Here is a 21,222-nt window from a genome sequence, read left to right as displayed (position 1 = left end):
CGGCATTAGCCCTTTTGCTAGCGAAAGGTGCCGAAGGGTCCACAGTTCAACCTCTCATCAGACAGAAGTCGTACTAACTTAAAGTCCTCGCCACAAAGCATCTCAAGTAGGGATCGGGATATTACTGAAAATGAAACTTCGACAAAACAAAACAAATTGAAGCCGGGTCTCCTGGGTGGGAAGACAGAAATTTAGCCAAAGTTCCATTCCGATCTCACCATCTTTTGATATTTTGGATAAGAATATTCCAGCATTTTCTACTATATTTGCTAATGCTGACAAATAACAATGTCACAATATATTCCTTGGCCTTCCGATTACTGAGATCATGATCTATAGTAAAACTTTATGCCAACAGAACATGCATGCATTTCCCCCAGCTATTAAGTTCAAATATTAACTACTCCTATCATCTTATTTTCTTCTGGATATGATTTTTTCAACAAATTCTGTTCCAAACAGTTTTTATTTGCATACTCCTAAGTCGACTAATATCAGCCAGAGCCTCTCATCTTTTTATTTACCTGCTTAACAATCAGTTCACCAGAGGGATGCTTCACGTCACTACATTATATCCCCACTCATTCCTTCAAACATTCTTCTCCTATTCTAAGATTGAAGTCAAATTTTCCCCGGAATGAATTACCTAGAATTCTTGGTCTCCGTTGTAACTTTATAGAATTTGCATAACATGTTGAAATTAAATTATTAGCATTGAAATTCCACGCACTTTTGTTTGTGGAATTCCAAAGTGTAAGGAAAGTCTGTGGAATTAGAAAGTCAATAATTTCATTTCATTTCAATAAATTTCCTAGAAAGCTACCATCACGTTATATACTTCTGAATGCTTCGGAAAGTACTGCGTATGATTCTGTCGCCTCCAATCTCGCCCACATCTCATGGAATCGTGACTATTGCTGTGATTATATCTAGTAGTTTCATAATAGACCATTAATTAGTATCTATGTTCATTAATATCCATATAAACTACATGGTATAGGTAAGCTTGATGACTTTTGCCTTCTCAAGTTTTCCGGGCATTCCGGCTCTCCTTATATGTCACACATGGTATTTCTTACGATCGTCATAAGCTTATTTGAACGATCACTGCTCATTTCAGCGATTAATATTATTTTCCAGGAAGAATAAATAGCGGCTCTCACCTGTTTGCCATTGAGGAACCACGTCAAGTTGGCAGCGGGGAAAGAAGATGGGGAAGTGCAGTTGGCTCGAATCCTTTCTCCGGAAGAATACCTAGTTTTTTCAGTGCTCACTATTGGAGTGTCGTCCGGGAAGTCTGAAAATAAAAATGCGAGAGAATTAGTCTATTACGTTGTACAAGTACAACTATAATTCTGTTGATACCTCTAAATCGGACTTTCACATCAAAACCATCAGTTATCATAACTAGATATCAAATCACATTATCAAAAAAGGGTTTTTCTGTTTGAAGAATGGCAAGCCTAAGGAAATACATATTCCAAGCTACACAATTTATTCTTCGCATGCACACATGTTCGATTTTGCACGAAAGATAAGAAGTTTGTAGTTTCTATTCGTGATTTTTTATAAAACTGTGAATTTTGCATGCATAGAAAGTAAACTGGCTTTACTGAACACATCGGGTTACCAAGTTTCATTTTATGTGACTTATATCTATTTTAGATCCTGTACGAACACAAAATACCAGTTGTATGCAAAAAGACTATATTGCCCATTCGAAAAACTTTAACTTTTTTAAATTAAAAATAATGTCTTAAGCTTTATCGCTTGAGCAAAAATATCTTCTTCAATAAATCAATCAAATGCTTTCATAGTTTTATTTTGAAGCAATTATTTGATTTTGTTTTGAGAAACATTCACTATATTCGCTGAAGGTTTTACACGTAAACAAGTTTGAATTTTCACGTTGACCAATTTCCTTGGCAAAATTGACATTCAACATTTTGATGTAGTATAAAAATATAAAGGATATATTGTTATTCATAAACTAGCTTCTTTGACTGACTAAGGATTTTAATTGAAAATAGTGCTTTCTGGATTTCGATCAATTACTAGAAAGGCAAACCAGAAGTGCATTCATTCAAATTTAATTCGGAAAGAAGTGATTATTGTGTATGGGAAACACCGCAATTGATATTTTATAGATTTCATGTAAACTAGACTACAGTAGAAAGACTTCCATTGTATCCGATACATGACGAAGCACAGTGTTAGGCAGGTTCCACAAAATGCAATGGCTGTATTAGTTTCGAAAACCTGATGAAATGTTCAAAAAAGGATCTCATAATTACGGAACAATTTTCAAGCATCAACAAGCATTTTCAAGCAAGAGTTTTAAATTTTGGCAATATGAGGGGCGAACACAGTAATTCAAGAACGTGCCATGTAACTTAGACTAGTTGAAAATGCCAAGGACCAAGTAATAGCACGAAATAATTTATGTAGAGACTGGGGAATTACAGCCCTCGTAGGCTATTAATTACTACCACATTCGTATTGCTCCATACAAAAACCCCAATTCTACAGAACTTTCTCTTTATTTTGTAAATAAATATTTTTCAAATGATACAAAAATTCTCACAGCGACTGTTCGGAAGAGCACTTGAAATTGGGCTTGAACAGAAATAAAATAAAGTGGGGATCGATGAAATCCTTTGAAGTGCGTACTTTTATCTGAAATTTAAAACCTGCCAACAAATCTGTTTCGAACTTCAGAAAAATTTAATATTTTAAACCAATGGAACAACGTATTAAATAAAACATTTTATTAAATGAAGAACACAATGTATCGTTCCACTAGGTGGAACGATACATTGTATCAACGTAGGTGATCAATGATATCTTCTGAATGTAGGTTAAGCAAAAAAGAATTGCCAATTTTAGCTTTAAAAAGTTAATATAACATACATATAAAAAATTCTTAAAAAGGTTCCGGTAAAAATTTTCGGCAGTAAGCGTATGCAATGACGTAAAATCAACAATTGTGATTCCTCTCTTGCAGAGCATGATTCACGTATTAATATGAATTGTGACTCAGTACCACACCACCCTTCAAATAATATGGCCACGACTCACTCTACAAAGATTTTATAATAATAAAATCAGGAATATTAAATCCAACAATCGGCTTCAAGACACATTCTTTTCTTTATATTATTTTAACTCCTATTAATATTAGGTTCAAGTTAAACATCCTTGGCCCTTCCTAAAAAGTTCTAGTTCTAAATTAAGGCGTAAAAAAAAATATTCTCATTATTTACATTACAGTTAAGATTGTAAAAGACTTGAGTATCAAAATAGCATGACCAATGGAAATTTCCTTTCCTCCTTCGTAGTATTTTAGACTAACTTTTTGTCTTTCCTTCCCTATTTTATACTTTGTCTTGATCGGTGAATCGTCAAATCCCGCTTGGCCTTTATTATCCATTCCCGTTTTAATCTGAAAGTTTCTATCACTTCGTCCTACACGTTATACTTCCGCTATAGCTTTTGCCTTATTGCCAAAGAGGAGCTGGTTCTGGTTCTTTAACATAGTGTTGTTTTTTTCCTAAATCTCAAGTAGATTATTATACTTTTAATGGTTAACGTTTTGCTTTAACAACAGTTTCTCTAATTCTTGTAAGAAAGAAATCCTTCGTAATCAGTCTTTCTGCTTTAGCCTGTTGCGAAGGAGCTATTCTTTAAATTTTGCATCTTATTTACAAACAGAAAGCCACTATGTTGTACGTATTTATATGCTAAAAAAAAGCTGCAGTTCTGAATTTTTTCACTTTTATATTTTTCACGGCATTAGGACTACGCAAATCATAATTTTTTTTCCGTGTTAATATAATTTCCAAATTTTTATCCTCTCTGACTTTACTTTCATACTTCGAGCAAATTTTGAATAATCTAATGCAGCTAGGCAACACACTGTATCCCATGATACTCTTTCTCTCATGTTTTTAACTGCTGTCTAATCTCCTAGGATAACATAAAAAACGTTGGTATTTTTGTACTTTCTAAGTAGTTTGGAAACCTTTCAGCAGCTGAAGAAGCTTATCCAATTTTTCTATAGTGAAACAAGAACATCTCTACTCTCTGCATTTCAAAACCTCTGTTCTTATTCGTTTATAATTTAATGTTCTCAAACATTTTAACTATAAGCGCATAAAGACGTTTATTTTAAATCTTTCATATTTTTATTGCTTATCAGTTCTATGACTTTCTCCGGGAAGTCAATGCATAGATATTTCCTACTTGTATATAGCATATTTCTTTCTATTTTTATCTCCTAGAGGTCTTCCACGTAAAGTACTCCAATAGCTTCAGTAGGATGTTCACAATTTCTTGAACTCTCCATTGCTTAACTTGTTCATTCGGGTATGTAATTGTGTTCTTAAGGTATTATTATCAATGGTTTTTTATTTGCATCCAATGTGGCTTCATATTAGAGAATTATTCGGTTTAGTTCTTTCCCATTTTAAAATTTATCTTTGTATAGCTTCCATCTCTTCAGGTTATCTTCCATTTCCACGACAATTTTATTAGGAATAGCTTTTGCATGATATCTTTTAAAGTGAATTCTTACAGCTATTTAAGCTGCTTTAACTTTTCCAAGTGCAAAGACTAATAATATTTCTTTACAAAGTATTTCATCCAATTTCATCTGGATTTTCCTGACTTAAGACGTTTTATTTTTGACGTTTATTTGACAGTATATATCTGCTGCTCTTTTATAGTTTTTATGTTTTTCCCATTTTCCGTTATTCTCTATTAAATTGAAATATTTTCTCCTTAAGCCAACCCTCCTAACTGGTTTATGTCTGCTGCTTTACCAACTTTTTAATGCCATTTACAACATTGTAAAAGTTGTTGAAAAGAAAGGAAAATTATCTATTGATCAATGCCAATCATAAAACCGTTAAATTAGTTTTGAATACTTTTCCAAAGCAAAGGAACATCATTGTGCCTTCCGTACCTTTTTGCTTCGCGCTACGGATTAAGGAAGTAATCATTTTAGAATTAGCTTTTTAATTTGACAATAAACTTTTGCAAAAACTGTCACATACATTCTGTAAGCAGGAAAAAATGAAATGACTATGATGACACTCTCGCCATTTCATAAAAGTTATTTTTCATTAATTCCCCTGCTAAATGGAGTCGTCTAAATGGAGAGAATTAATGGCAAAAATGCGATTTGGAAATGTCTGATTAATGTCGAGGTAAATAATGATCACAGTAGTCAATAGGTGTGTTACATTGACATACTGTAAATTAAGAGAAAAATTCAGTCAGTGAAGCTTATTTTTTATAGTAACTCGAAACTGAAGCAGCAAACAGGGCTCGATTTCCATAATCATATTGGTTTAATGAGGGCGTAGTTTAATGCCTCGAGTCACTGTAAAATACGTCACATTTTCATTCTCCGACTTATCAGCGTTCATAAATTCTAAAGCTGGTTCACTTTAAAAGAAGAAATCACAATCTTCTGCCAATAATAATTGACGGAATTCAAATGCTTTGTGTCAGACCAAAATGGTTTCCGAAAATTAATCCGAGATAGAGATTCGCATGAATTCTAATTAAAATGCTATCATCTTTCCAATCTCATCCTCAAACCTCCCACCGCTCTTTCCTCTCCAGCATTTCGTCCAGAAGGAAGTGGAATGTATAGGCCGGCGGATAATTAGTGCGAGATCACTGGCTGGAATATGTTCGTTTCTCAGATTAATGTACCCCGACGAAATAATCTCATCAACCCTGCGTTTCCTGTGCTTTCGTCTTTCCATGCCTTTCAGGACTTTGAAAATTTTTATGACCACAAATGTAATTATCTTCTTCCATGATTCCATCATTTACCAGCCTAATCAGTATTATTGTCAAAATTCAGTGTTCAGAAATGTATCATTTATTAATATTAATAAGAAAAAATGGGTATCCATCCTTTTGCTAATCGTTACATGTTTTGCATAATTCTTGAAAATCTGTGAAAATAAAATTTTAAGACAGAAACATATTTTGTGGGTGTACTGAAAGCTTGAAAAGAATAATGTACAATAATGACTTGAAATTCGTAAATTGGCTAGAGCGATAAGGCTATAAACTCTACTATTCAGAATGCAGGGTCCGTACAATAAGTATAGGGGCCGATGCCAAAAATCAAAATTGGTTGGGGTTAGGTTGTCATTATAGATTACTTTTGTATCATTGTAACATAGAAAGAGTTTCAACAGCTTTTAATACGCATTTGAAATGCCACCTGATTCTAGGCTAAGAAAAATTTGTAAGATTTTTCCCCTTTCATTCTGAAATTGCACACGAAAACTTTTATTAAAATGCAATTCAATTGTCAAGTTTGCATTTGAATATTTAATGCAAACTACTCCGCTGAGAGCAAAAAATGCATTCATTTTTCCGAGTTTTTTTCACGCACAATTTTTCGTACAAAATTGAAAACAAAATACCTTCTGATATGCCCTTGGCCTAAAATATTCAGCGAAGTTTGATTCGTCCATCAGTCTAATCCATATTGTACATTTTCTCAATCATTTCGGATGAAGTCACTTCCTCTGACTATTTCGAACGATGTTAATCATTTGTGGATCAATGGCAATTTATCCAAATGTAAACAGTCGCAAATACAAAAGCAGAGGTGACATGAACTTCATTCACTTCGGATTTGATCTCATCCGCTGTGGTCTTTTATATAGAAGTGCTTAATCACAGCAAAAAGTTTTTTTTAAATTTTTCTAAATAAAATTAAGTCTGTTGCTTTAATAGACAATCATTTTTAACAATCTTGCGGATATAGCCGAAACTCTAATAACTCTAATAGCAGTCTGTTAAGATATCAATCTCACTAAAACCAAACATTTTTCCAATACTACGTATAAAAATATATACATACATACATATATTTATGTATGTATATATATATATATATATATATATATATATATGTTTGTGTGTGTGTGTGACAATAATTCAGGCTATCCGTTAAGAAGTTATAAAAAATTATACCATCAATAGGATAAACCGATAAAAATCCCAATATTCATGCTAGTTCAAATTAACTATTGCTTATCAACCTAAATACTTACGATATCCAAATAAATTCAGAGGAAATAAACATTCACAAGCCAGCAGATAGTTAATTATTAATATATGTACTTGGATGTATAAACTCGAGGGACTACTGGTAGCTGGAGAAGTAATGCATATAGATAAGCAATTTGGTAATGAAGATTGCTCCCGTTGTTGGATGCTGATGATCAAATGGGCGGATAAACTAGTAATCGAGGAATCATACAGAAGTGGAAAATGAGAAAAACAAGGCATGGGGAAATAAGTTCAAAAGAATAACAAAAAGGATCGGGCACCTCTTTTTACGTTATATATATATATATATATATATATATATATATATATATATATATATATATGTTTGGAATGGAGTTGAAAGGTAAATAGCATGCAAGCAAAACGTTCAGAATGAAGAACATATTGACCTCTCGGTCGAAACATGGTGTAAAAACAGGTGAGTGATATTGTCGCAAGAAAATTGGCATCAGTTAGGAAGAATTGACGGCTGTCATCAATCAATCCGTGGATTAGAATACTGTCGAATGAATGGAAGTGGATGAGTTCAATAATCTGTCCGAAATCTCCCTAATTTTCGAAAATTCGTTATAAAATTTCAAGGATGCGTCAAAAATTAAAGACAGATGCTTAGCCTTGAAAGGAGAACTTTTTTTTAGACAAATACCCAGTCCAAAAAATATAAATGTGGTTATCAAGTTCTATTCGCCAAATGGATTTTATCAAAACTTTTAATGATAGTCTAAGTTAAATGAAAATCCATTACACGAGTGCTTTGGAGTGCGGTGTAAGAGAGTAAATTTATTTTATTTTACAAACATTTTAATTTGTTACAGTGGTCTAGGTTAAGTGCTCTTCATGGTACCTCCCGTGCACTCCGACATAAACCCCTTCTTCAAAAGAAGCGACAGTTTCCAGAAAGAGTTTCGTGCACTTTTCCATCTTAGTTTCCAGAAGTGTATGCGCCGATTTTTAGATTCTTTTCCTCCAACTTTCAAAACTTCTTCAATTCAAGATGAAATGATTTATGCGCCCCTCATTGAGACGTAAAACTTAAATGCAAATCTTAAAATAAAACCTAAAGAATGCCACGTATTTCAGCGTAGTGCAACAAATCTTCGAAATAAAAATAAACTCTTTTGAAGACTAAAATGTACATGAGTTTTTTTGTCTCATAAGGAAAGAATCATTTATCTTCTCTCCTTCAAAGCCTTGACTCAATTTTAACTCAGATCGAAATTGATTAATTTCTCTCCATAGGAGCCGAAGGTGTACTGAGACACAATGCTTCAAGAAAATGGGCCAGATTATGTTAAATATTTTACTGCAGATCTTTCGATACCCTTCAAAAATATTTTGAATTTATAATGATGATTCTGATGAATAAAAGTTTCACTTAATATGAAAACCGAATACAAATACGTACACACTAAACACGTGCGTATACACGTACATACGTGTAAATGTGATTAAACGGTTAAAAGAAACAGCGGCCGTTTCAGACTTAATGTCTTGGCATTCAGACGTAAGTCAGTAAGTTTTTGAATAATGGTACTTAAATGGAAAAAGTGACATATCCAGAATCAAGGCTAATTGGGAAAACAATTAGCTCAAACGAATATTTGCTAATTTGTTTTGATCTTAAGGATGATTCACCACAATACCTTCGGTCAAAGAGCATTTCAGGTTGCGTTCGATCAAAGGGAGCTCAAAATATTTCTTCTCCATACTTTGATTGCATCAGCAATAATTCAAAATTGAACCATTCACAGCCAATGGCCTGATGTATGATTAAATATGTAGTTGCGAATTAGAATACCGTTAATTTTCGCGTAACTCAATTGTGCACTATCTTCAAGAAAGCACGTAGAAAACTTGCAATAACCAGACAACCCAATGTCTTTTAGGATAAAAAATCTATGGACAATACTACAAAATTCAGGAAGGAAAGAAGCATAAAAGATTCCAAAGGTCCTGGAAAACAATATTATTACAGACATAATACGATCTTGATCCAAGCACCTTACTCTGAAAGTCACAGTTACTATGAAAGCTCACGAAAGCTTTATTTTGTCACATGCATTAAAGTGGGAAGAAATGAAGGTGTGCTAACAATCACTTTATGAAGTCTTAAATGTAACTGCCACCACATGCCCTGTTCGTGTTTTCGCAGGCAATAGCTGGCGACTTGACGAGAAAAAGTAACCGAGAGAAAAAAGAAGTCGGAGTACCGGGCACAATGATTACATAGTCCATATCGAATCCGATGTGGATATTTAGAAAATTTTGAAAAGCAAATGTTATTGGTGAGCGCATTATTATCTCGCTGGCAGAGCCACAGTCCTGAAATTACCTCGGTTAACTAGAGGAAAAGGCGGAAGGATACTATGACAGAACAATGAGATGGAATTTTACAAAAAATGTGATCTTATCAATTAAAATTTCACTGTACTCACAAGCAAAACGTTTTCCTGGTAGCTAATGCTATGTCAACAGATATAAGCTTCTAAGTGTATTGTGGTCCCATTGTCAGCAAATTCGAACTTGACGGGAGAAGCATGGGGTCTGGAATGGATCTGGGGGCATAGTGGATTCATGTCGGAAAGCCTAATATAGTTGGATGGACGTCGGCTTCTTCCACTTGTCCCAACCCATTTATTAGATACACATAGGCGAAGGAAAAAATGTTTTCATAAAGGTATCAAGCTTATACGCTTCCAGAAACAGATCTGACAGGGAGAGACGAGAGAGAGGATTTTTTGTGAAGCATTCGCCACCAAACCATAAGTGAGCCTTGAGTGCTACTCAAGATTTTTTCTTCAGCCGGGTTCATCTTAATCATCATCATGGGTTCCGAGATAGTCTTCTCAGTGATGAAATGACTTCCTCCCTTTTCATCTGTAAATTGACTGTATCTTTCCTAGATCTACATTAATAAGCTCCCTTGAATAGGTACTTCCAGGGTAGTTACGCAGGGTTAAAAAATTAATCGTTCAACGCAAGAATAGATTCGCTTTTCAAAATCTAGGGTAAATATTTTTTTTCCATTTTTTTTAAATACGTAACTGAAATATTATTGGTTTTATTTTGGGAATAATTCTCAATTGCAAATGGAAATTTCCTATATGCGCAAGTCACTTAGCATTATGCAATAAACAGTGTTTCAAAATTTAATTTTGTTATATTGATGGTAAATGTTTCCCTTATTTAAGAATCTCAGCAGAATGCTCTGTGCTTATGTAAGATTATTCATAAAAACTTAATTTAATATTAATTTGCATAGAAAATCAACTTTTTGGAATCACATCGTTCGTAATAAGAATCGGTTTAACTACAATTAAGTTCATTTGAACTCAATTAGAATTATGATTAAGAAAAATATCTGCACCGATTTTGTAAACTATAATTTTCCATTTATTTTCGCTTCCCTTCGTCAGTTGAACGTTCTGCCTCGAAGTTATCTCATGTGAAATGTACAGAATCAATTCCGGTGCAGGCGCTCTGAGTTTCGAAATTTTTCCCGAAAAAAAAATTCGGACCATGCATTCGTTGTTCCTTGAAAAATATGTGATTGAATTTTGCTTTCGATGCGGAAAAAATATTCTCCACTCCCAAAACTCCTAGCTCTTGAAAAACTTGTGTGAGCGTTCAGGAAGTTCTTCCACTTCCAGGCTCTGGAGGTAATGGGAAAAGGGGTTCAGGGATTCGTAAGTGGAGGGTTAAGAGACGCTGCGAGGGAGAAAGGTGGGGAGGGTGGTGTGCGGTTTAGAGCTGGAGAGGAAGAGGGAGGAATGGGGGAGGGGGGCGGAGCAAGGCATATGAATCCATAGCGCGAGATAACCGCAGATTGGTAGCGGCGTGGGGGGGGGGGTCGGCGAAATATTGGAGGTGCAGAGGGCGAGGGAGGAGATACGGGGTGTCTGGGAGGGAGAGGGTTGAACGCACGGAGGATATGCCCAGGTGACGATGAGAGGCGGGCGAGAATATGTACGCACGCACGCCCCAGCAAGAGCTCCATCTTATCGAGCACAAAGCGTTATCACTGTGCCTGCGTATGACATACCATCGGATACTTAAAGCAGCTCATAAAGTCGAGAGTTTAAGTTTTAATCAGGAGTTGGTAAGTCGAAAATGTAATTAGGAACAGGGAACTCGGTACCAGGTGGTAGATATGAACTCTAGATTTCAGTAAATATGACCCAGTCAGTCATCCTTTGTAAATAATTTGAGTCAGTAATCCTAGTTAATGCCAATAGGGTAGATAAAAGTACGGGGGTCAATAGGCGTCGGCACATTTATGGGAAGTATATTATGCCAAAAGATGCTGAAAAAAACTGTCTATCAATGAGTTGGCAGTTGAAATTATTTTGGGAAAACGGCAAAATAACTGTCTAAAATAAGAGACTGACACTTTAAATAGAGAAGGAAAACTATTCACAAATAAATAAGTACTCGCATCAGATATCGAATATCTGGAGCGTTTAGGACTAATATCGAAGCCACTGGTGCGGGGAGTCCAAACCCTCGGCGTTCATCGATTCCAAATTACTGACGACATATTGAGAGAATCGTGGAATGTTGAAGGAATAAATGAAAGAGAAAATGTTCGTTAAATTATGATGGAAATAGGTTTTTCCTGATGGAATGAAAACTGCTAAAATATATCAAAAACTGTGTAAGGAACTTATAAACGGTTATTTTTTGCTAGAATAGGAATACACGAGGTATACCTAATATGCCATAGAGGTTAAGTGATGGGAAAACCTGGCTACTTTACGCTTTATTAAACAGGCTAAACTATTCCTCATTTCAATTCCAGCAGATTCATAAAATTTCACTGGATTCAATACACTAGAAAATTCATAAAATTTCACTGGATTCAATACGCCTACATGAAAGAGGCAGGAACAAATACATAATTGCGGCATCAATACAAATCAAAATTCTTCAATCTTCAAGTATTTCATAGGAAATTGACTTGAAGAACACCAGTAGCAGGGAGGGTTTTTCACAGCTTTTAGTCTTTTTAGAAATATTGCATTAGATGATGTGATTTCTCTTGAAGCCAGATGAGAACGAATTTTTTTTTATTTCTAAAATTTATCATTATTTTAATCCGTATGTTAAAACTCTCGTCTCTTTTATAAGATTTAGTAGTGTGCATATTATACATTGGTGAGATAACATATAATTAAATTGCCATTTTATGAGTGAAAGATTTCCTTAACATATGCCATAGAATCTGGACCTTTTAGGATGTGGTTTAAAAGAAGTACTCTTTGCATATGCTATGCTAAGTATCAGTATGCAATTGAAATTACAGTTGACACATTTTTACACCATGACATTGACGAATAATATCTTACAAATGTATTTGGAGAGAGCTAAGTCATCTTTATCAGTCACGATATTACCTGTATAATTTCCCCAATGTAAGGTTTTCGGCTAAGAAATATGCCTAGCAGTAAATGACTAATGTAGGAGTGCATAGGATATTACACTTTAATCCTTCGCTGGTGAAATTATTCCGAATTACTTTAGGGTAATTAACATTTTCAAAAAGTTCTGAATAAAGGCAAAATCAAATAGGCTAATATTTATTTATAAGATTTCTACGCATATATAAATATCATTATTTAATTGAGCTCTTAGACAAAAGTAGATTTAACTGTCGTCTGTGAAAAATGCATGAGATTTTTATTTTATGTGCATATGAAATATAAAAAAAAGCAGACGAATTACATCTAAAGGCAAGCGACAGAGGAATGACGAATAAAGTCCCAGACCAATGATGAAAATAATTGAGCCCATCCTAGACGTGATAACGCACAAAGAATTTTTTGAGAGCTGCGATTATTTTTAACTTTGGGATAAACGCTTCGTGAAGAGAGTCGTAAAAAATTAAAAGGGATGACTTTCAGCGCAAAATCGAACCGTAAAACTATAAGGAGATAAGGAATAAACTTTTTCGAAAATATAGAAACTAGGTAATATCTCAAAGAGGGAGTAAGGTACTATAAAGTTATAGACTATAAACTATAGACTATAAAGGTACAACTCATACTCTAATTTATGCGATTCTTATTTGCACATAGCATTTTCATTATTGCCCCTCTAATGGCAACTCAGATTTGTGTGAAGTAGTACCCCGTTTCTTTCACTGGAGCCTTATATTCAAAGCACGCCAAACACAACGATGTGGACGTACCATGGAGTATAGCGGAGCAATGGCTATGGTTAAAAATCTGTCTGCTCTCTTCTGTGCTCTCATGAAGTGACCAAGGACAAATGGAGATAGTAAATCTGTATTTTTGCAAGTCTTTCTCTCATTTTTTTTGCACACATTTTCAAGTCATCCAATTCTGTAGAATGTGTTCATTTATTATTTCTTGTGAAATCGTCTTCGCTACATTTGTCATAATCTGTCTTTTAGTTTTAATATCTTAAGGTATTGCAGCTGTTGCACGGGTCTGAGTGCTCTTCAGCATTCGTTTTTCATTAACCAGCAGTCTTAGTCTTCTGCCTGTACTCTGTTCAGTTATGAGCAAGCGCTTCTGAACACTATCCCAAATGTTTTTAATTTTTGGATATCGGGACTTGATGGAGAAAGATTGTATGCTTCCATCACTTACTTGATGCCATTTTTTCATGTTGGACGAATTTTAAAAGTTCTACTCCTTACGAGGTAGCATCAAATTAACAACGAATATCCCCACGGTATGATCGTTTTTATTGGTATAACGGTCGTATTTCAGGAGCCTTATTCGAGCTCCTGTGAGCATTTCAAAATGTATTTATGTCGTCTTTATCAATTTTACGATTACAGTTGTCAAGTTCTTAAACTCTGTTGCAATATTTTTGCAAGCATAATTAATTTTTAATACCAATTATGGTCATTCAACTTACCTAGAAATAAGTATATACTTAGATCATTGTCTTATTTTACTTTTAATTCTCTATTTTTAAACATTGAGGTAAAGAAAAAGGAATGTGATCCATATTTACGCTTCTCTGGGGAAAGTAATATTACGACGCATTACTTAAAGTCAAATCATCTATGCATAAGACCTCCCTAGCAGTCGAATGGAAGAGTTTAAAACATTTCTATTAACTGCTTATTCTGCATTATTTGAATTTACATCAATAACGGCGCCATGGGGAGTTTTCAAAAACATTCTTACAGTAAGAGAAGCTTCAAGCTCTGTTACCGTGAATATGGAGAGAAAGGAAGAAAATATTAAAATCTATCCCTCGGAGGTTGCCTCAGGGCGATTTCTTGCGGAGGTAATGTATCGTATTTTCCGGTAGATATATTTTTTTTAAGAACAACTAGATTCTGTGCATATATTTTTGAATATCAAGGAATGACATTATGTCGTCATGATGGACGAGTTGACATTACACATGTTAAGATTATGGAAATGAAAATTAAATAATATCAGATTAATCATGATGAAAGATGACACTTTGATTTTCCACATGGAATTTTTTTAATTACCACATAGGCTTCGTTACAGCTTAACGTCTTCATGACCAAAATACATATATTTTTTACATTATTTATCAGTTCATTGTTAACTTTGGTCATGAACACTAAGAAAATAAGTATTTAACTTAAAAAGTAAATTTTCAGTGATGCTAGCGACTGATATGTCTTACTAATGCGATGTTACTTCTTTCAGCAGCCTGAAATCCATTGTGGGTTCCTGATTTTGGTAATTGTTTTGGATTTGTTTAATTCATAACTTGATTCTTTTCAGTGAACAAGAAAGCACTTCGCATGGAAGGCATAGTACAGAAAATGAAGAAGTCTACGAGAGAGACGAACACCTATGAAAAAGAAGATTTTTCTATTATAAATCATAATCATATCTGATCAGATCGCAGTTTAACGCGATTTTCGAGTTTCAAATCGATAGATACAGAAAAATCAAGATGGAGGCAAGAAGTGGTCACGTGGAAGAAATCCTATTGCTCTCGCAACTTAGGAGGCAATGAAATTTCCCCATTACATATTTATTCTTTATGGGAGGATTGCTGGCGAGACGCCTTCGACGTGTGCGTTTGGGGAAATACTGAGAAGGTAATATGGGCCCACACAGGAGCAGGGTGCTAAAAAATAAGAACGGAAATTCTTAGAAAGGGCGAAAGGAGGGAAAGAGAGAGGGATGGGAAAGAAAGGAGAGAACGTCGTATGGGAAAGAGGAAGTCGAGAAGGAAGCGTAGGACGAGAGCAAGGTTAACGGAGTTAGAAAGGGGAGAACGGGGGTGAATACGAGGGGATGCGAGCGTGAAAAATTCGAGCGTGGCGGCATCTTATCCGAAAGGGGGCGAGAAAGAGGGCTTGTGGGGAGGGGGAAGGGAGGGATGAAGGGGGGGGGTATGAGGAGTTTCGCTTTTTGGCGTCCTCGAAATCATGACCAGGGGGTGGGGAGGGAGCGGGGAGGGACGGGAGATCACCTTCCTCTCCACCATTCGCCCCAGATTCCCGGATACCTCCCTCCAGTCCCCCTCCTCCCCTCGATCTCCACCCCTGCCCCGTATCCACTCCCCAATGGTGAAAATGGGAATCACTTCGAGAGAGGTGAAAGCGAAGGAAATGTATTTATGGGGGAGACAGTATGAGGGAGCGGGGGAGGGGAGGTGTGGGGCGGGAGGACTTGAACCGCTTTCGTGGGATTGGAAGGACGAAGGGTGGGAGTGAATGGGGGGTGGGGAGGTTGGCTCGGCGGAAAGAGGGTTGCGGGATGAAGCTGGAGAAGTAAGTCGGATTGGAGACTACGAAATATTGAAGCTAAGGGTAGTGTGTGGGAGTAGACAGAGAGGAAGGGAGAGAGAGAGAGAGAAAGAAAAAGATTTTGAGGAGGAAAAGCGTTAGCAGTCCGGGAAGGAAGGTAGAGTGAGAAAAGTGAAAATTTTGGACGAAAAGATGGATATCGAAGTGCGGTGGAGTGAATTGAGTGTGTTGCAGGACTTGGGGAAAGGGATTCGGGGCTGTGTATGGCTTATTATATGAAACTCGTGGAAAAAGTCCCTTCGTTCCTGTAAAATTTCTGAGCTTGTGAGATTCGACTTACTGGAATTTCGAAGGAGGTGACAAATTAACTTATTCAAGAAGTAGCTGCATATACTAGCAGTTAATTTTAGCCTTTCGCGAAAAAATACGTCAAAATAGTGAAATTATTTTGAACACCACGCCTCCTCTTCGGGATTATATTATTTTATTAAAATTCAAACCATCGTGTTTTGTCAAAGACCGCATTTGCATTCAATTCTCAAATTTTCCAATTTCCTTTAACATCGCGGGCTTCGGGACGGACGGGCATGTTTCCAAATTATGTTTCCCTGGAAGAATTTTTGTAATCTTTGCCACATTTTGTCAAAATAGTCAATCCTCCTTAAATTAACATGATTATTAATGTTAAACTAATTAATTTAGCTATTATCTTTGATATATATATATATTTTACTTTAGTTAAATCCTCCTTTTGAACTTTCAGGCCTATAAATAAATGTTTTGGTAGATTTACACGACTAGTTCAGAGATCCATGAAAATTACCCACACTCATAGAGGTTCATGAATGTAGTTACTCCGTATTAATTTAGATACAAACGACCTTAATTCATGAGTTTAGGATAATGCCAGGGCACACTTTATGCTTTTTATGCATCATGTATTTTTATTTTTTAATAATGACATTTTATCAAGGTATTATTTATGCTAATGAAGAATCAACAGTGAATCGTAACACCGGGTACACAGATTATTTCATTTTGAATAGGCACATTCGTCAAGCAATACTTGCGTCTGAAGTTGAAAATATGCAATGCATATATTTTGGCGCCGTAAGAAATAGAAGGATGAGTGTGTAATTGTTGAAAATTGATTTTTGTGCAAAAATAAATTTATTTTTGGTTGTATTTCAATCAAATATTTTATACAATTGGACATTGTAAAATGAGACATTCACTTAAACAAATATTTAAAACATTTTTAATGAGATTGAGGTGCTCTCAAATACATTAAACTTTAATTATGAAATTATTTAGCATCCAGAAATTTGGTGGGGGTGTAAATATCGTGTTATTGATTAATAATGCCTCCTGACTTTTCTCCAAAAAACTTTTATTTCATCATATTCACTAAACTAGTTGGCCCCTAACTCCCTTCGCAGTTTTCAAGGCATCAATGTTCGCAAATCTTCGGAGCACATTAACACTGCCTGCCCAGTTTAATGTATAAAAGGTGGTGAGTCGCATGGATTGTGCATGGATTTTGTGTATCTCGTGGGGATATGGGAAGAAGCTTCATCTTAAAGTATAAAACTCCCGTAATCCCTCTTGTGACTTCAATTTCTAGTAAACTGGAAGCACATTTTAAGAACACCTATCCTTGTTTTTATTTACAGAGGTTTTTTCCCAAACTTTATGTACCCGGTGCCATCTTGAATGACGGTAGCAAATTTGGATTTTGTTATGCATACATATCGCAAAATAAATGACGTACGTTTTCATCCCAAGACGAACCTTCGAAAGGCATGAAACAATGGCTATCGTTTATACCATATATTTCCCCCATCAGATCGCGGCTCGAGTAATCAAATAGCGCGCCTTTACGTCAATTCTGCTTTATAATCACCGTCGAGACGTGACTGAAATTATAGCCTCCATGTCATATTTCTCAGTGTAGGCCTAGAGGCAAACTAAATTTCTGTATCAATGGGATGTCATTTACCGAGTTAACTTTGGTACAATTGTAAGGAGTCTTATAGAAATATACTTTGGGAGATTGTGAAAATGGATTTTAATGCCTCCTCTCAAACCTGTGGATTGTAGAACATGATATAGAGCTAGAGTTTGGTGCGCCTCAATAAATACCATGATTTGCCATAGAGTTTTTGAAAATGGTGTCAAAATAATCTCTTTAAGTTCACTAGAATAAGTAATTTGAAACATGAGACAATTTACCCTATGCTGCAAAAACAAACAATGTTATTTAAATTTTATTTACCACGCGTACACATGTTAAAAATAAAAAACTCAATATTTAACATTAAATTAATAATGAATATTCAATTTTTAACCCTGAGGCTGAGATAAAAAATCTGCGGTGTGGATATGGTCTGAATTGAGGCGACTCCGATAACTGCATAAAAATATTGAATCTATCAAAAAAAGTTTTAATTTCATTTATTTTATTTTTTATTCAAACACCATTGTAAGAATATTAAATATTTTAAGAAAAATATATTTTTTAATTTTTTTTTACACAATAACCCAGATAAATATATTTTAATATAATTTCTTTTAACTATAACTATTTAAAAATAACTATTTTAATTCCATCGATAATGGTACTTATTTTGAATAATTTTATCAAATAATCGAATATTACAAAGAGGCAATATAATCATATTTTTACGGAAAATGATCCTTATTATATTACCTTCAGTTAAAACGACTGCTATTTGACTTTTAGATTAGCTGGAAAATAAATTGAATAAATATGAATTTCAATCCTATGTTAACATTTTTCTTTGACAACCACATTCCTGTGCCCTCAGATACAAAACTATAAAAGCCACGGGCTATGGTTATCAAATAACCAAGTGTAAATGACACGTTTTCTAAAATAAATACCACAATCCCCATTAAAATAATTTTGGCGCACAAAAAAATTTGTTTGCTTATGTCGCATGGAGCATGATTGCAATTTAATATAAATTTGGCTTCAATGAAAAAGAGAGAAAGTTTTTCGAAGAGAGAAAGTTTTTGGATATGCCTTCCAAACCCATAACACAAAATTATGTGAATTTTAAGAACATAGCAATAATTAGTATTACAATAAATGCATCAAAGACAAGCGTGCGGTAAAACAAATTAAATTTTCAAATAACGTCAATCTATTGTGCATGGCATATAAAATTAATCATGTTATCCTTCATCTACTTACAAACTAACAATTGTTTGATTCTGAGATACAAGAGAAAGTGATTCGGAAGGAATAGACTGGAAATAACCGCAGAGTTTATAATATTAGCATAAATTTAAATAGATTTATTGAGATAAGGTATTGAATAACTTTTGAAGCCAGCCATCCCAAATTGAAAACCAGCAATCCCAAAGAAGGTAAAAGTAAACAGTTTTTAGAAAAGACAACTCTGAAAATGATGAGATCAACTACATTGGTGTTCTTTATGTCCTATGTACACAAACATACGGAAAGGCAAACATGCTAAGGAGAAAGAGACATTTTTATGACATAGTCATAGAGTCCAGTATTAAATTTGAATAAAAAATAATTTTTTTTTCTATAAATTAGTTATTTATATTTAGAATGCTCAAAGGTTTGCAGAAAGGTTTATGTGAGCCGTAAGGCTCAATAATTTCCTCAGCGTGTTTACTTATTCATGTGGCAATTCGCTCTCATTAATATAGACATGAAAATGGCCTTCATAAAGTGTGAGAGTGAATCAATTTTTAATAATGTGCCTAAATATATCCTCTTATGCAAAAAATTTAAAAAAATGTGTATCGTATTGTAAAAAATGTTTCTCAGTGTCGGCTTGTCATATAATTCATTGAGTTATTATGAAGAAAATTTAATACCAATCAAATGACATTAATTAATAACAGGTAAGTAGAATATTTTCTAATCGACTACTTCATTTTCATGTTTCTAGAAATAAGAAATGATGTAGGATACAGCATTATTAAAGTACAATAAAAAAATCCAGTATATATTCCACGAAAATCATAATTATACCATTCTAATAAATACTACTGACACTCAACTCTGATGCTTAGAATCTTTATACTTTACTGGCGTCCGATAAATTTATTCTCTTTAATAATTTAGTTAGTTTCTGCTGCATATCACCGCTATACCATATATTGTTAACAAAGAGGTGGACATTGCAATTGAAATTAATGCAGTTGAGTACACCGTTCAACAGTACGATTTACGTATTTAGTTTTTTATGAAACAAATTTTGATAAATGGAATATCGTGATACGTTTTCAACCCATGAAAGCCCCACTATTTCTAATTTATAACCTTATACATGTTCATCTTTCAGTCAAAAATCAAAATATTTCATTATTCGAAGCTTAAGTCTCCAATGTCACCCAAATGGGAAGGGTTGAGTGGGCAACGAGTCTTAATTTGTACAAGCCTTCCTCCAAGTTTTCTCTGATGAGTTACTAACATTATGAGTCAGATTTTTGCTATATCATTATTAATAGCAAGAACAAAAAGCTAGTTAAAATATTTGGGTGTTACCGAACAAATTTACACATGAGAAAAACACTTATAGAACGACTTTAATCATTTTCGGTTCAGATTTCATGAGCACGGGATTTATATTTTACATTATTGATGGAGAACTATTTTTTCGAGCTTTTTATGATATCATGTCACGCAATACGCGAAAAATATGTCTAAGAGTTTAAATTTACAAAGCTATTATCTAGACAACGGGGAAAAATTGGGTACATTTACGCCCCTTGATTGAATTTCCACGGTGTTAATTTTAAAGTGACTTGTTTACCGATCCCGTACTATCGGCTGCAAATTAAATGAAGGCATACGAACAAACCGTCGCTTGGACGCCATCCGCGGAAGTACTTTATGTGCTGGACGAAAACGTTTCCACCCAACAAATGCCATTTTGTAACACAATGAACTTCCCCGATCAAAATGCATAAAATCTGGGGCAATAATCCTTTATTCATCGGAGAGACTAAAGCGGAGGGCGAGGAAAAATCCAAACCGTTAATCCGTGGACGACCGTAAAATGTGCGGGAGGGGGAGAACACTCAAACAGGATCCGGGACTGCGCCGCCCCCCCTCCCCCCCAACCAGCCCTCGGTGCCGCCGGTACAACGTCCACGATAGCATCGTTAATATTTCCCATTATATCGCATTGTGCAGACATACCTTCCCGGTAGCGGTCCCCGAAATCGGCAGCATGGCGTAAAAATAGAGTCAAAGGCGATAAAAGGGTTATCGTTTGACGTGCCTTCTTTTGGCGTGGGAGGTCGGAATGCGGTGTGCATGCATCACGGAACGCCAATCCGGAGCCAAAAGAATTCCATGGGCAAGGGAGCAGTAGCGCTTATGCGGAGAGCATTACGTA

At 35.0% G+C, this 21,222-nt stretch overlaps 1 protein-coding gene across 1 annotated transcript in view; it reads right to left on the bottom strand.

The window, feature by feature from the left end:
• LOC139692062 (uncharacterized) overlaps positions 1–21,222 on the bottom strand; it is a 474,725-nt gene that overhangs the window by 27,992 nt on the left and 425,511 nt on the right. The window contains exon 4 of the mRNA XM_071590090.1: positions 1,164–1,297. Coding sequence (XP_071446191.1) covers positions 1,164–1,297 — 134 coding nt within the window. The remainder of the gene's footprint in view (positions 1–1,163; positions 1,298–21,222) is intronic.

Source organism: Hetaerina americana, unplaced genomic scaffold (assembly GCF_022747635.1).
Source record: "Hetaerina americana unplaced genomic scaffold, ioHetAmer1.1.p SCAF_4, whole genome shotgun sequence".
Lineage (NCBI taxonomy): Eukaryota > Metazoa > Arthropoda > Insecta > Odonata > Calopterygidae > Hetaerina > Hetaerina americana.
This window is presented reverse-complemented; position numbering and strand designations above follow the sequence as displayed.